Source organism: Homalodisca vitripennis, chromosome 1 (genome assembly GCF_021130785.1).
Source record: "Homalodisca vitripennis isolate AUS2020 chromosome 1, UT_GWSS_2.1, whole genome shotgun sequence".
NCBI lineage: Eukaryota > Metazoa > Arthropoda > Insecta > Hemiptera > Cicadellidae > Homalodisca > Homalodisca vitripennis.
Window position 1 is genome coordinate 117,715,216 of NC_060207.1, and position 13,618 is coordinate 117,728,833.

Sequence of the window (13,618 nt, forward strand, 5' to 3'; positions counted from 1 at the left end):
GGCTGATGAATTTTTGTCATACCAATAAACAGCAATGTGTAATACAATTCAAATATCGAGAACTTAGTCTATGGTTCTTAATACCAAAGTTACTATACTTCTTATGCCGAATATTGTTATTATGAACAACTATGTTATGAATATTTACAAAATTATGTCAGAAAATTGTGACATTATTATAATATGGTTACTTAAAACTAATGCTGCCTGCCTGCAGTCCTACGACATTAGTGACTTCTAACTTACCTTACAGTTTCTTGGAGTTAAAATTGAACATATGATCTTTCAATGTTTTGAATTAAGCGTTAATTGCACTAAACTGTAATAGCTGTACCGGTATCACAACTTATTGTTAACACAATCAGTTGACTACCTGTTAAGCAGTACTTCATATTTTGCAATGATTATAAATTGTTATGTTTGTAATACACCAACGATTTTAAGGGTTCACCTTTGAAATAAATGCTTATGAATATGAGGTAAAATTGAATTCTCTAAATGTTTCATTGTAAAAAGTTATGGTAAGAACTATGATGTACTAGAATGTTATTGAAAATAATTCATTAAATCAGTTCTCCTGCCGTAATTTTACTATAAACATTGCAAATACAATAAAATAAAAATGTAAAAGTAGGTATCCTTAAAAACTAAAGAAACAGTGTCTTGCAGTAGCATTGCAATTTTACAATTAAAAGTAGCTACTTGCTATCGCATTTTGTCAACATTGCATGAGACAGAATGTATAGTTGTCATATTATGAATAAAGTGAGAATAAATGTTCGTATTTATCCAAGCCAAAATAAAAGGTTCTAAATATTAATCACAACAAAGGTAATTTTTAATTGTCTTCCTTTTTTTAATTACCAAAATGTTCTGATAGTTGAAATGGCGAGGATTACAGCTGTTACAATAACATCAAATTTCCATGAATTAATAACATAATACACGATATGTAACTGTACCTTAACGAACATCAAGTCGGCGTCTGTGTCAGAACAATTAATTCAAGCACAATACACATGCCCCAGTTACGTGGCACTCAATGTAGGTTACGTTTCAAATCAATTAATTTCTGATAGTTACACAGTACCAACAGTTACCATAATTGCAAATCAATTAAATCCTATTGTGCAAAAATAATTAAAACATAATTTATATGTTCACTACTGTAACTATTTTTTATTTATTATTCACGGATTTATTCAATTTGTTTATTTATGTGCAGTGTTTTTAGAATAACTGTTATAAGTTATTCCTGAATTTTGATAATAAATCTGACAATACTAGTAATAACAGATAGTTCTATTACTATCTAAACATTTTCAAACATTTACGCTATAATCGTGAATGTCAGTGCGATCGTTTGATTCTATTACATTGAAAGTTATTCTCAAATTAATGATTTCGCTATTTATATTTAGAACTAGTTTTTTAAGTGCTAAAATTAACATTCATAACAACCATAAACAACTTCATGGCCTACGGTTGAAAAGTTTATTTAGGGAGTAACAAATTACAACTAAATACTTATGACTATATTTAAAATGTAAAATAATTAAGCACAGATCTACTCTGCCAGCTTGGTGTATCGGTGAAACCGAGCGGGTATGTAAAACTGGATCATAAGTAGCATCTAACAAATCTCAAAATAAAGCAAATAATATGTTTGGAGCAAAAGAGAAGTTAATTACTGCTCAGTGAAATATACTATTGTTATACATTCTCTGGCGCTAAATGGAGTAAAAATCAGTTAATGCGAGTTCTGGAGACGATTAAATTGGAAATAAATTCTATATTCAATTTCTTGTCATAGAGGGAAAACTCTACTTTTCTCCTCATCAAAATACTGGCAGTGGCTTAATTGTTGTAGTTTCTTTCCCCTGTTTCTCCTCCTACATTATAGCAGACGACATAAACAAGTAGTCGCAGTTGCGAGAAGGTACAGTTACGTTCTTTTGAAATAACCTAACATAATAGGTGACAGCTGCACCATTTACAAGTAGGTTATAAAAAACGCAATCTTAATTAATCTACGTTGATGTGATCTCTTTCTTCAAATTATTACAAACATTTGATGTTGTTAGTATAAAAAACGACATTCCAGAACTGGTATTACTTTTTATTAGTGTTTGATGCTAAAATAGTAGACAGTCATGCTTACTCGTAGAAAACAAATCAGATGGACATGACACTAAAAATACTGACACCAAGAATTACAACGGGATGTTGTGTATCCTATCTGTTACCTTGTATCTTGAGAAAAATGTTTAACAAAAAACATAAACAAGTACAGTATTATAATGAATTAATTAATTATTTGAAAGGTATATTTTTGAATAATCTAGTAACATTTAATAAAACAACCCTATTGTCTTGGAGTTTAAAGTGGAATATTTCTTAAAAAATGTATCTTGCAAAGTTTTCAACTTGGTGTTTACAACTAAGTAAGAGTAGCTCACTGTATAAACTACATTGTGTTGATATCACACGATGACTAATGCCTGTGACAGTCATATTATTCTAAACCGAACTGCCACTGAAATTTGTTAAAAATGAACTTTGACCGTAGCCAGAATGTGATGACTAACATGCTAACATGATCTGCTCACAGCTCCGTGCGTGGTGCCCACGGTGCAGCAAGGCCGGGTCATAGTGTCCAACACGTCCCGCCCCAACATGACCCAGAGCTCGGGAGAACCACTCATGGTCACTCACGGGGAACACTTGTCACTCGAGTGCGAGCCTCGCTACGAGCCAACCCTCAACAACACTCCCATCACTTGCAACAACGGCACCTGGTCCCACATCCCCCGCTGTGTACCAGGTACCGTTCCCATGCTTGTTTTAATCCTCACTTTCATTTACTTTAAATTTATTGTGACAACAGAGAGTTGGGAAGGATAACAATATGTCACAGAATTGAGAATGTCTTTCTAGAAGCATTGGACGCTGAACAATTCTCTATAATCCTCTGCTTTATGTTCGTTATTGACAATGGAAAGTTTGAAAGTATAACCTTGGATTTTGGATATTTGTCATCGTTAAATGTTACAGAAAAGTATAACACTAAGTTCCAAAGATCGAAATCTACCCTGCATGATGTCCAGACTGGAGAGATGGTTGACTCAGCGATTGGTCTGATTTTGGCTGATGTTAAGCCCTTTTGACTACCAATATTAAAAAAGAATTAACTAGAAAATCAACCTCATCCAATAAAATTCATATACACACCGTGGCATTGAGATCAAATACAAAACCTTAAGGCCAGTGGTGGCTGCCTTTACCCTCCCCGTCCCAACTATTGCCTTCCTGCTCACTTTGTTTCAGAAGATATACCATGATATCACAGGAAATGCCGACATTGAGTTGCTCGTCACTGCTTCACCTTCTTTAGTTTGGGTTTGACATGTTTGTGCTCTTGGTTCCTGTGCAGTGACATCGCTTGGGTTCATTCTTTCTAGTCTGGTCTTCATGCAGTTTGTCAAGTATCACTTATATAGTTGTTTTAACTTTGTGAGGTAGTTTTTTGCTGGTTTTTTTAGTTTTTTAATATCTTAGGGTCTTTAGAAAACTCGAAGAAGAAGGTAGATTCAAATTCTTGAATCATAGTTTGATATTTTGTAGTAACATATAAAGATGGGCAAATGGTCCGATATTTTATTATCTTTTCTAAATCCTTCAAAAACTTAACAACAAAATTCCTTTAGACCTCACTTTGTCTGTGCTGCAGGGCTTCACTTATTGCCGTACTGTACATACCAGTTTATACTTATCCTCGAACCTGTATGCTCAAGTTGTTCTTGAATAGAGTGCCTTTAAGCTCTATTAATTTTCTACGTAGATTTATCAATATCAAATATCTAGAATGTTATTTCCTGCAGAGTTACATAAATAACCTATCACATGAAATTACAAATAAAGAAAATACAATTATAATAATTATTTTAATGATTCCATATTTTAAAAATCACATCCAAAACATATACAAACTCTGAATGTACACTACCACATTTACCAGTACTGGATACGAAACTGAGAATATACAATGTTATAGCTAAGGAAAAAAGTGTCCAGTCCTACTCCTAACACTGTATTTGCAGTCTTCTGTGATGTCCAATATTACTCTTTAATAATAGTTATGGGTATAATCAAGACAAAGAAAAGATTATACTTATATTGAACATACATGCCTTTATGGCAAGTAAGAGTCAAGAATCACGCTTTGTAGTTCAACTGGCTAATAACTTTAACACACACACTCGGAAACTTAAACAGATTTGGGCATTAAATTCTCAAAAAAATATTCCATAGTCATATATAGAATCTAAGATCTCAATAGCTTAAAACAGTAATAAGTTGATTTATGATAGAATGACACATACCACAGCACAGCATCTCATAGACTGACTACTCAAAGAACAAGGAGAGCCCAAAACATAACAATAGTAAGCCTTCCCAATTTGCTGTGACAGTTATTTGACTGGTCAGTGTTCATTATGTAAGCTACCATTACCGCATGATTTCCTAAAAGTTCTTTGTTGTGGTGTTGGTGAATTTGTTTATTTAAAACAATGAAATGCTTTGTGGAAATTGATTTTTCCACTTTTCCCTTGAATGAGTTATTTGTTATTCTAAAATGATATCAGACTCAAGATTCCAAACATATTGAAATATTCCTCTTTTTGTAATTAAGTCTCATGTTCATCAAAACCTCATCAAGTTATCCTTTTAAAACTCCAATATTCTTATAAAATTCCACTTTTAAAGATACAAGTGTATATTCTTATAAAAATTTTGTATCAGATCTGAAAAATCCTGATTATACCTGATTTCAATTGTTCAGTCTTAATCGAGTCTGTTCAAGAGTTTCTATAAAACGTATCCGATAGGTGATCATTTTATTTTGGCTATATTCCAATTACACATGTTAGGTATTGTATTAATCAATGTGAGGGCTGATTGTGAGTTGAATAAAGAAAATTATAAAGAGATGTGCAGATATACAAAGCACTTATATTTATCTATACATTGAAGGTGGTTGGGAGGTTATACGAGTCCCCCTACCTTCACTCACACATGCACACTTAAAGGACATTTATAAAACTGAGTTTTTGTCTATTTACAATTATTTTTAAAGAATCAACTAATTACAAAATAATAAGGTGAAATACTGTGTTTTGAAAGATATAATATGTCAGTGCCATATAGTTCTTCTAGAATTTTTTTATTTGCAGAGTTGCATTGTTATTGGGTTTTGTACCTGATGTTCTGACACACAGCAATAAAATATACACCTCGCTGTGTTACATAAACTGTACTTGGATCATAAATTTTATTGTGAAAATGTGAGTGCAGTTGCTCTAAATATCTACGAGGTGTGATCAAAAAGTTTCAGGACTGAATTTTTATACATTTATTCATACAGCATACAGGTTATTCGAATTTGTCTCCTTCAAAGTACTCCCCTTGGGAAGCTACACATTTTTCCCACCGGTGTTTCCACTGATCAAAGGCCCCAGAAAACTCTTCTTTTGTAAAGGTGTTTACCAGCTCCGTTGTTTTTTTCTTCAATTTCGTGAACTGTTTGAAATCTTCGTCCTTTCAGGGGTTTCTTGAGCTTTGGGAAGAGAAAAAAGTCTGCTGGAGCCAGGTCAGGTGAGTAGGGGGGCTGAGGAATGACAGTCATTGCGTTTTTTACAAAAGTCACAGATAACTAATGCAGAGTGAACAGGAGCATTGTCATGGTGAAGGACCCAATCACCACTTTGACACAGCTCAGGTCTCTTTCTTCTCACAGCATTACACAATTTTCTGAGGGTTTCAAGATAAACAAAACGATTAATTGTTTGACCTTGTGGAAGGAATTCATAGTAGACGACACCTTTACAGTCAAAGAAAACCGTAAGCATGACCTTCACATTTGATTTGACTTGACGTGCTTTCTTAGGTCTTGGAGAGCCTTTTGATGTCCATTGTGATGATTGGGCTTTTGTTTCCACATCGTAACCAAAAACCCATCGTGTCTTGTCTCCCGTAATGACATAATCCAAGAAGCTTTCGTCGTCATTTGCCTTTTGAAGAAGTTCGTCAGAAACATGAATTTGGTGTTGTTTTTGGTCTTCAGTCAACAGTTTTGGCACAAACTTTGCTGCAACACGACGCATTTGAAGTTTTTCAGTTAAAATTTCCTGACATGACCCAAATGAAATGTTCCACTCTTGTGCCATTTCACGGATTGTTAGTCGACGGTTTGATCGTACAAGAGCGTTCACTTTAGCAACATTGTCATCATTGATTGACTTTGAAGGGCGTCCGGAACAAGCATCGTCGTCTGTGGATGTTCGGCCATCTTTAAACCTCTTGAACCACTGATGGCAGCATGATCGGTTTAGACATTCTTCACCAAAAGCCTCTTGTAACATCAAAAAGGTTTCAGAAAACGTTTTGTTCAGTTTCACACAAAACTTCACACAAACACGTTGCTCTTCTTTCACATTCATTTTCATTAAACAAAAAAATAGCCAAACTCTAAAAACTAATCTCAAACAAACTGTGCTAATGTTACTTTCAGTGATGTTATGATTGATCTGCAAACACAGCTGTGTTACTGTTGAGTCAGGGAATACAATGCTGCCAACCGCATCGCTGTGAGACATTGCATTCCCATAGTATATAAAAAGTCCTGGAACTTTTGGATCTCACCTCGTAACATGTTAACAACACATTGAAAAGCGGCCTTGAAATACTTTTTATTTCTCTGTTGAAAACCTCCAAAAGTGACACTACTTAGGTGTTTTCAAAACAAAGCCTTGGCATTTGTATAGAACCAGCTGTTTTGATATGTTGCTTTTATGTTTGTAAAGCATCACTGCAATTGATGTGTTGTTAACCAAACTATAGTGCACTGTTTAAAAAATATTAACAATATGAATGATTCAACAAATAGTAAAATGAACAATAATGAAATAGCAAAACGAAAATTCAGCTTTCCACCTTTATTACGCATTCTTCAATTAAATTATGCAGAATGAATTTGCATCAGAGTACTCCTCCTATTTATTAGAAATATCCCATAGTTCCATTGAATTTTAATGAAGACTTATAACTTTATTAAATATAAAGTTGTTGCCTATGCAAATTCCTATTATGGATCAACAAAATCAACAACAGGAATAAATCTTCCTTAGTTCATATGTGTAATATAAACCAGCTGATAACAATATAGTACAAACGTGTAATGCTAATATTTTTGTTCAGTTCCTCCAGTTGTAATCTGTATGGCTTACAGATAATAATGTTATAATTATACCACTGGAATTAACAAACTAATAACCAAATAGTTCTATGAACAAAGTTATTCCACAATTCTAATGGTGGATTTAAATCATTCTTTGAGAATTATACAAAACTTAGTTCGGAAGAGAAGAATTCACCTTAACATCACAACTTGCTTAACATCATTCAGCTTCTTCACTTTTACTCATTATTGAGTGTACTTTAAGGGATATGTTGTGTATTGAACCTTTCAAATTAGTATAAATTAATAAAAAACTTAATAAAAACTAAGGAGTATTATTTTTTATACTGTAGTAATTTATCAATATTTTATAATTTTTATGTTTTCCACGATTCCTGGAAGCACTAATTCTTCTTAATGTGTACATAGCTCGGTGCAAGTATATGGCAAAGGCTCCACGAAATGGGATGGTAATCGCTCCGAAGACTGAGCATGGGATGAAGGCACGTTACCACTGTAAAGACGGCTACACGCTGAGGGGGGAAGCCACCACCACCTGCCTCTTCGGCAACTGGACAGGAGAGCCTCCGTACTGCCAGGAAGGTTCTAAATTGTTCATATTCAAATTATATAATAGCTTGAACAGGTGCCAATAGTTTTGCTTACAAAAATAAATAGGCTATTGAATTGCATGCTACTTATCTCAAGTATTGCTGAATTAGATAGATATTGGATATAGTGTACTCAGTATCTATGTATCCTATGTTCAAATTCTCCTATCCATTTTAAGAGGTACTGCATCCACATTTGATTGGCTTTTTTATCCTTCCAAGGACTGTCCCATTATGGGTAAAAGCTGCAAATTTTTCTGAAACCTTTCAGTGACTGATGAGTTCAAAGGAATTTTTAATGAAATATGTCCAACCGTTTCATTCTGTTATTATAATTCAAATTATTTCATAACTAATTCTCTTAAATGTTACTTTATACATCAAAATCAGAATTTTTCATCAATGTATAAAGTTTCAAATTCAAAACTCGAACAAAGCTACTTAATAATAACTTAATCCAAACTATTGAAAATTTAAAGTTCGTTTCTGTCATCACTAAATAGCAATTATATATGTTCAGGCTCAACGTTTGTCCTTATATAGCACATTACTAACATTAAAGTAAAATCATCTTAAATACAAAATAAATTTTATAAATTTACTAAAATAACACACACATTTGGATAATATAAATTATTTCTTTAAACATGTTTTTACCAATACCTTCTAAAAGTAAGTAGTAATATCTTACTTATTTATTCTTGGATATTGATTTTACCTACATATTTTAAAACTCATTGCAAGATCCTGTTAGTTGTAATAATAGTAATCTAGTAGATGTTATTCCAACATATGCTTTGAAGCCTAAATAAAATATTCATTTCAATTTAATCTTCGTTAAATATAAATTATCCGTAATTATATTTTTTTCAAACTTATAAATAATATGCTTTTAAACAACAAATTTATTTTAAGTACTTAAACTTCTTGATATGAACTTATTCTATGTTCTTGACATATTTCCAAGTAAAACAAAATCAAGTGATATAAAAAAATGGTAGCAATATCTGTAGGCTTGACAAAAAGTAACCAGTAAACAAGTTTTTTTGCATCACAATCGCAAGCTTCCTTTTTTAAACTAAATATAATTAATCCTATGTATTTTTGAAGCCTTGTAGATTCTCAAGAACCAATATGAAACTTGTTAAAACAAGTGGCCAAGCATAATTCTTCCATTCAGGATTGCAAGCATTATTCTACTTTTCCATACAATTCTAAAATACATTTTTAAATAACAATTATGTTTAGTCAACTCTAAGGCAATGAAAAATATTTAATTTAGTCAGAATACGAATATTAGTTATATATTAATTTAGTCAGAATATGACATACTTGGAAGTGAAAATTTAATTCATAGCAAGTCTTTGAGAGTGATACAATGGTGTATCATTTTCACCTCAGAAATTAATAGAAATAGACATTTCTACTGGCAAATACTGATGTAAAAGGCTTAAGGTAGCTGCTGTTGAAAGAATCCTGTAGAAACAAAATATGTGTTAGTTGAAGAAAGCAAAATAGTAGACTCAATCATAAACAGACTATACTCATCAAATCTACGAACCATTATAAATTATAGAAGGCTACAACAGCCATTCAAAGCCTGTGACTGAAAAAGAAGGATACTCATACTCATAAAAGTAAGAATAATGTCAGTTAATAACTATCCCCAACAAATAAATAAATATGGTTGTAGTTTATTTCTCTCCGATTGTGATAACAGTGAATTCAATCTCAACACAAATTTGCAGTAAGATAGCTGAAAAATTATCTGCCACACTTACTTAAGAATTGTTTATTTGAATTTTGTATAACCAACTAAAGACAAAATCCAAGTTATACAGCTATGACCCTGGGAGAGGGAGTGACAAAGACTCGCTAGCGGAGTGGACTGTTGCAGTGTATTGTCCATTCCCGGGATACGTGGAGAATGGAAAGGTCCTGTTGGTGGGCAACATGGGGCTGTATGACTATCGACCCTATGTGCGCAAGGTGACAAACAACAAACAGATCATGTACGATTGTAACAGAGGATACGTGCTTTCTGATGGACCACCAGGCGCCACTTGCGTTGGTGGTCGCTGGAGTCCCAAGCAACTGCCAAGGTAAGTTTCATTCATCTTAATAAAACATATAAATAATCCTTATAAACAATAATGAACAATCCTTATCCAATATTGAAGGGTTGTGTTCCCAGTTATTGACTTGTAAATGTATTATTATTGATTTGGCTATGATACAAAATTTATACATTGCTTTTGTTGTTGCTGCTAGTCATGTGTTAGAGACTTTACTTAATGAGTTCCAGTAATGGTGGTAGTAATGAAAAAATAAAAGTACAACACCTTTACATTGATAATTGTCCTATTTTACTAAAATTTAAAAAATTCTAAAATTGTACAGATTATACATATTTTTTTATTTTATGTAGTAGAATATTAAATCTTTGTGTACATCAATTACATGTTAAAATCTAAATAAATAATAATGATCGAAACATTATCATTAGCATGTAAATTATAATCTCATCTTCAAATAATCGCAAGAACTTCATGAAAACTGTAGTCTTTCTGACTAGATAACGTCCAAATTTTGTTCTAAATACTAATAACTACACTTAAAGCTATTTTTATTTCAAGAAGGAAAGAGTAAAATAATTTAGAACAAAACTGAGAATTGAATTATTATACATTTTTAACTTAAAATTCTCTATTGTGAACTGATTTTAGTTTCTTTTATTGTATATATGATTTGGAAGTTAAAAAAAGTTTTTTTACTAAAAGAAATCAATACTATGATAAATTAATAAAGAGCGGAGTGTTAAGATTTTAACTGACCGAATATATTCTCTGCAACTCTCTCGTGGTCTGAGGTTAATAATTTAAATTGTTCATAATTTTCAGATTGCCTTCAAAGGGTTGCCACTGGCAACAATCGAGTCCCTGGAATGGTCAAATTTACTCTAGTATTAAGTAGTTATGTTAAAACCTGTTAAATTTGTAATAAATATTCAATTCTGATAGCTATTAATCTGTAATATGTAAGCATCTTGAAGTTCTTATCTGTTATTTCTAATTTTATGATTAAACCATTTTGGCTTATTATAAACTTACATTTTTTTAGATAAAGACCATGGTCTCTAAAAAGTGCATATAAAATTAATTAACTGTTCTTCAACTTCTGGTTTCACTGAAAACACTATTCTAATGTTCTTGTCGTACTATTTTTTGAAAGTTTTATTTACCATAGTTTTCTTAACTTACTAAAAATTTCATTTTACTTTTTTTAGATTCAAGATACTTGCATCTGGTAAACTGATAGATAAAAGGCATTCATGGAAGGTAGAACAAGCAAGATAGGGAAGTCTCTGATCCAAATTTAACAACTACTTCAGTTTTCTGATGAAAGTTTACCAAACATTATGCCTATACCTTGTCTCTTCTGTCAGATTTCTGGTCAATGCCTGTAATAGTATATCTGAAAATGTAACAAAACAATTCTTTTAAACTCCAGATAAGATATTTAGCTAATATGGCATTAAATATTTTGTTATGACTAGTAGAATAACATTAAAATCACCATCAAGCAAAATAGATTTATTTTTCATTGTTATACCGGGTGGGGCAGAGTGGACTCCCTGATTTGATCGGTTAACTGTATAAAAACCATACAAGATTATTACAAAAGCTTTTTATTTCTGAAATCTACATGCAATGCCATTTATTTTTTATTAAGTTTCAAAAATTATATCGTCCAGGTGACGACCTTGACGAGCGATGCACATATTCAGCCGTTCAATGAAGTTTTCAAAATCTCTACGCAGCATATCTGGCGTTATTCCAGTGATAACATCAACAATTGCTTCCTTAAGGGCTTCCAAGGTCCTTGGTCGAACTTTGTAAACCTCAGATTTGAGGTAACCATAAAGAAAATAATCGCATGGGGTTAGATCGGGGGAGCGAGGTGGCCATAAAATATCCCCTCGTAACGAGATCAAGCAGCCGGGAAACCGTTCTTGCAGAAGTTGGCAAGAGCGACGGGCGGTATGAGCCGTGGAACCATCCTGTTGAAATCAAAAGGCTTCCATATTATTTTCCTCACCATACTCTTCAATTCTGGGGAAGAAAAAGTTCTTCAACATCTCACAATAGCGTACAGCATTCACGGTAACGGTTGCACCTTCCGATTCAAAAAGTAGGGGCCAATTATGCCTATGGAGGACACAGCACACCTCACAGTCACTTTTGGCGAATCAAGAGGTTTTTTATGAAAAGTTCGTGGGTTTTCAGCTGCCCAGTAACGAAAGTTTTGCTTATTTACTGTGCCCGAGAGGTGAAAATGTGCCTCATCACTAGACCACAGAATAGTGCCGGAATGTAAAGAAGCCAGTATTGCATTGCAAGCACCTGTACGTTTAACAAAATCCGCTGGCATCAATTCTTGAACAACCATCATCTTATACGGGTGTAAATGAAGGTCTGAGTGTAAAATTCTCCTCCTCACCGTTCTGGCCAACATTCCAAGAGCAGCAGCATGTTTCCGTGCAGAGCGCGATGGTGATTATTCAATAGACGCTCTCACCGCCATCATGTTCCCTGGTGTCCTCACACTCTTTGGTTGTCCGACTGGTTTTCTAGGCAGTGCAGATCCTTTCGCCTGTACACTTGTAATCCATTTCCTTATGGTTTTAGCATCAGGAACACTATCATGACGATTCAAACCAAACCGTCTACGAAATGCACGCTGGGTCGCCACCACACTATCCTTATTTTTAAAGAACGTTTCGACTACAAAACCACGATGCTCGCCAGTCCATGGCATGGTGACTACTAAAAATGACGTCTTTTCCCCCAACCAAATGAAACCACTCCGACTCCGCTAACTCGCGCGCGCGCGCTCTTCGGCGACTGATTGAAACTAGGGAGTCCACTCTGCCCCACCCTGTATTTCATATAAAATTGTTCGTTATTATGATATAGTTATTTACTGATCGCTAACATGTGTTTATGTCATACTATGTGTGTGAAAACTCAATATTAAATTAGAAAAGAAACAAAATATTGTGCTTTTTAAATAATATTTAAATTTAAGTTCGTATTTTCGATGTCTACATTTGTTTATCACTATGCGTCTGGTGCAGTTATGCGCAGAAGACAACCGCTTGACGGTAAAAAAACATATGATTACTGATATCGTATATCACAATTTGTGTACTTGTACACACAGTAAATGTATATTGTTTAGATGGTAGGCTTAGTTGTACTTTAAAAATGCTAGGTATAAGATATATTGTGATTTATGAAAGTAAACTAATTATATTAGGTATATTCTCTATAAATATGTATGTTGGTTTATATCCCAATATTTTTTATGACATATGATATGGTTTCAAATTAAAAAAATACATTTAAATGTACAATACATAATATTTTAGTAGGCCTAACACAAATGTAAACCTTTATTTTTGTAGTAAAATACTTGTATTCTGGAAGACCAATTTATAATCTACAAAGTCAAGGTAAGGGTAGAGGATGTGATTTGTAATTCTTAAGTTAAAGCTATTTTCTAAAGCCTCTGTAAACCCGTTTAAAATAACATAGTTTTCTTGGCTTTTTTTATTGGATGGCCACCAAAAGGCTAAATATTCACTTAAGTTATACTCGTTTTGTAGAGCATAAAATATGAATAATATAATCCCAGAAAATTGTCAAAATTGCCATTTTTAATATTGTTAATATTTAAACATATTCTAAGGGAGTACCCCCAGACCTCA

General features: G+C 33.1%; 1 protein-coding gene across 1 annotated transcript in view; it reads left to right on the top strand.

Annotated features, from left to right (window-relative positions):
• The window catches only part of LOC124352742 (sushi, von Willebrand factor type A, EGF and pentraxin domain-containing protein 1-like), a gene marked incomplete at its 5' end in the record, with an annotated part of 38,710 nt that overhangs the window by 6,905 nt on the left and 18,187 nt on the right, over positions 1-13,618 (top strand). Inside the window, 3 exons of the mRNA XM_046802388.1 lie at positions 2,612-2,824; positions 7,667-7,840; positions 9,746-9,950. Coding sequence (XP_046658344.1) covers positions 2,612-2,824; positions 7,667-7,840; positions 9,746-9,950 — 592 coding nt within the window. The remainder of the gene's footprint in view (positions 1-2,611; positions 2,825-7,666; positions 7,841-9,745; positions 9,951-13,618) is intronic.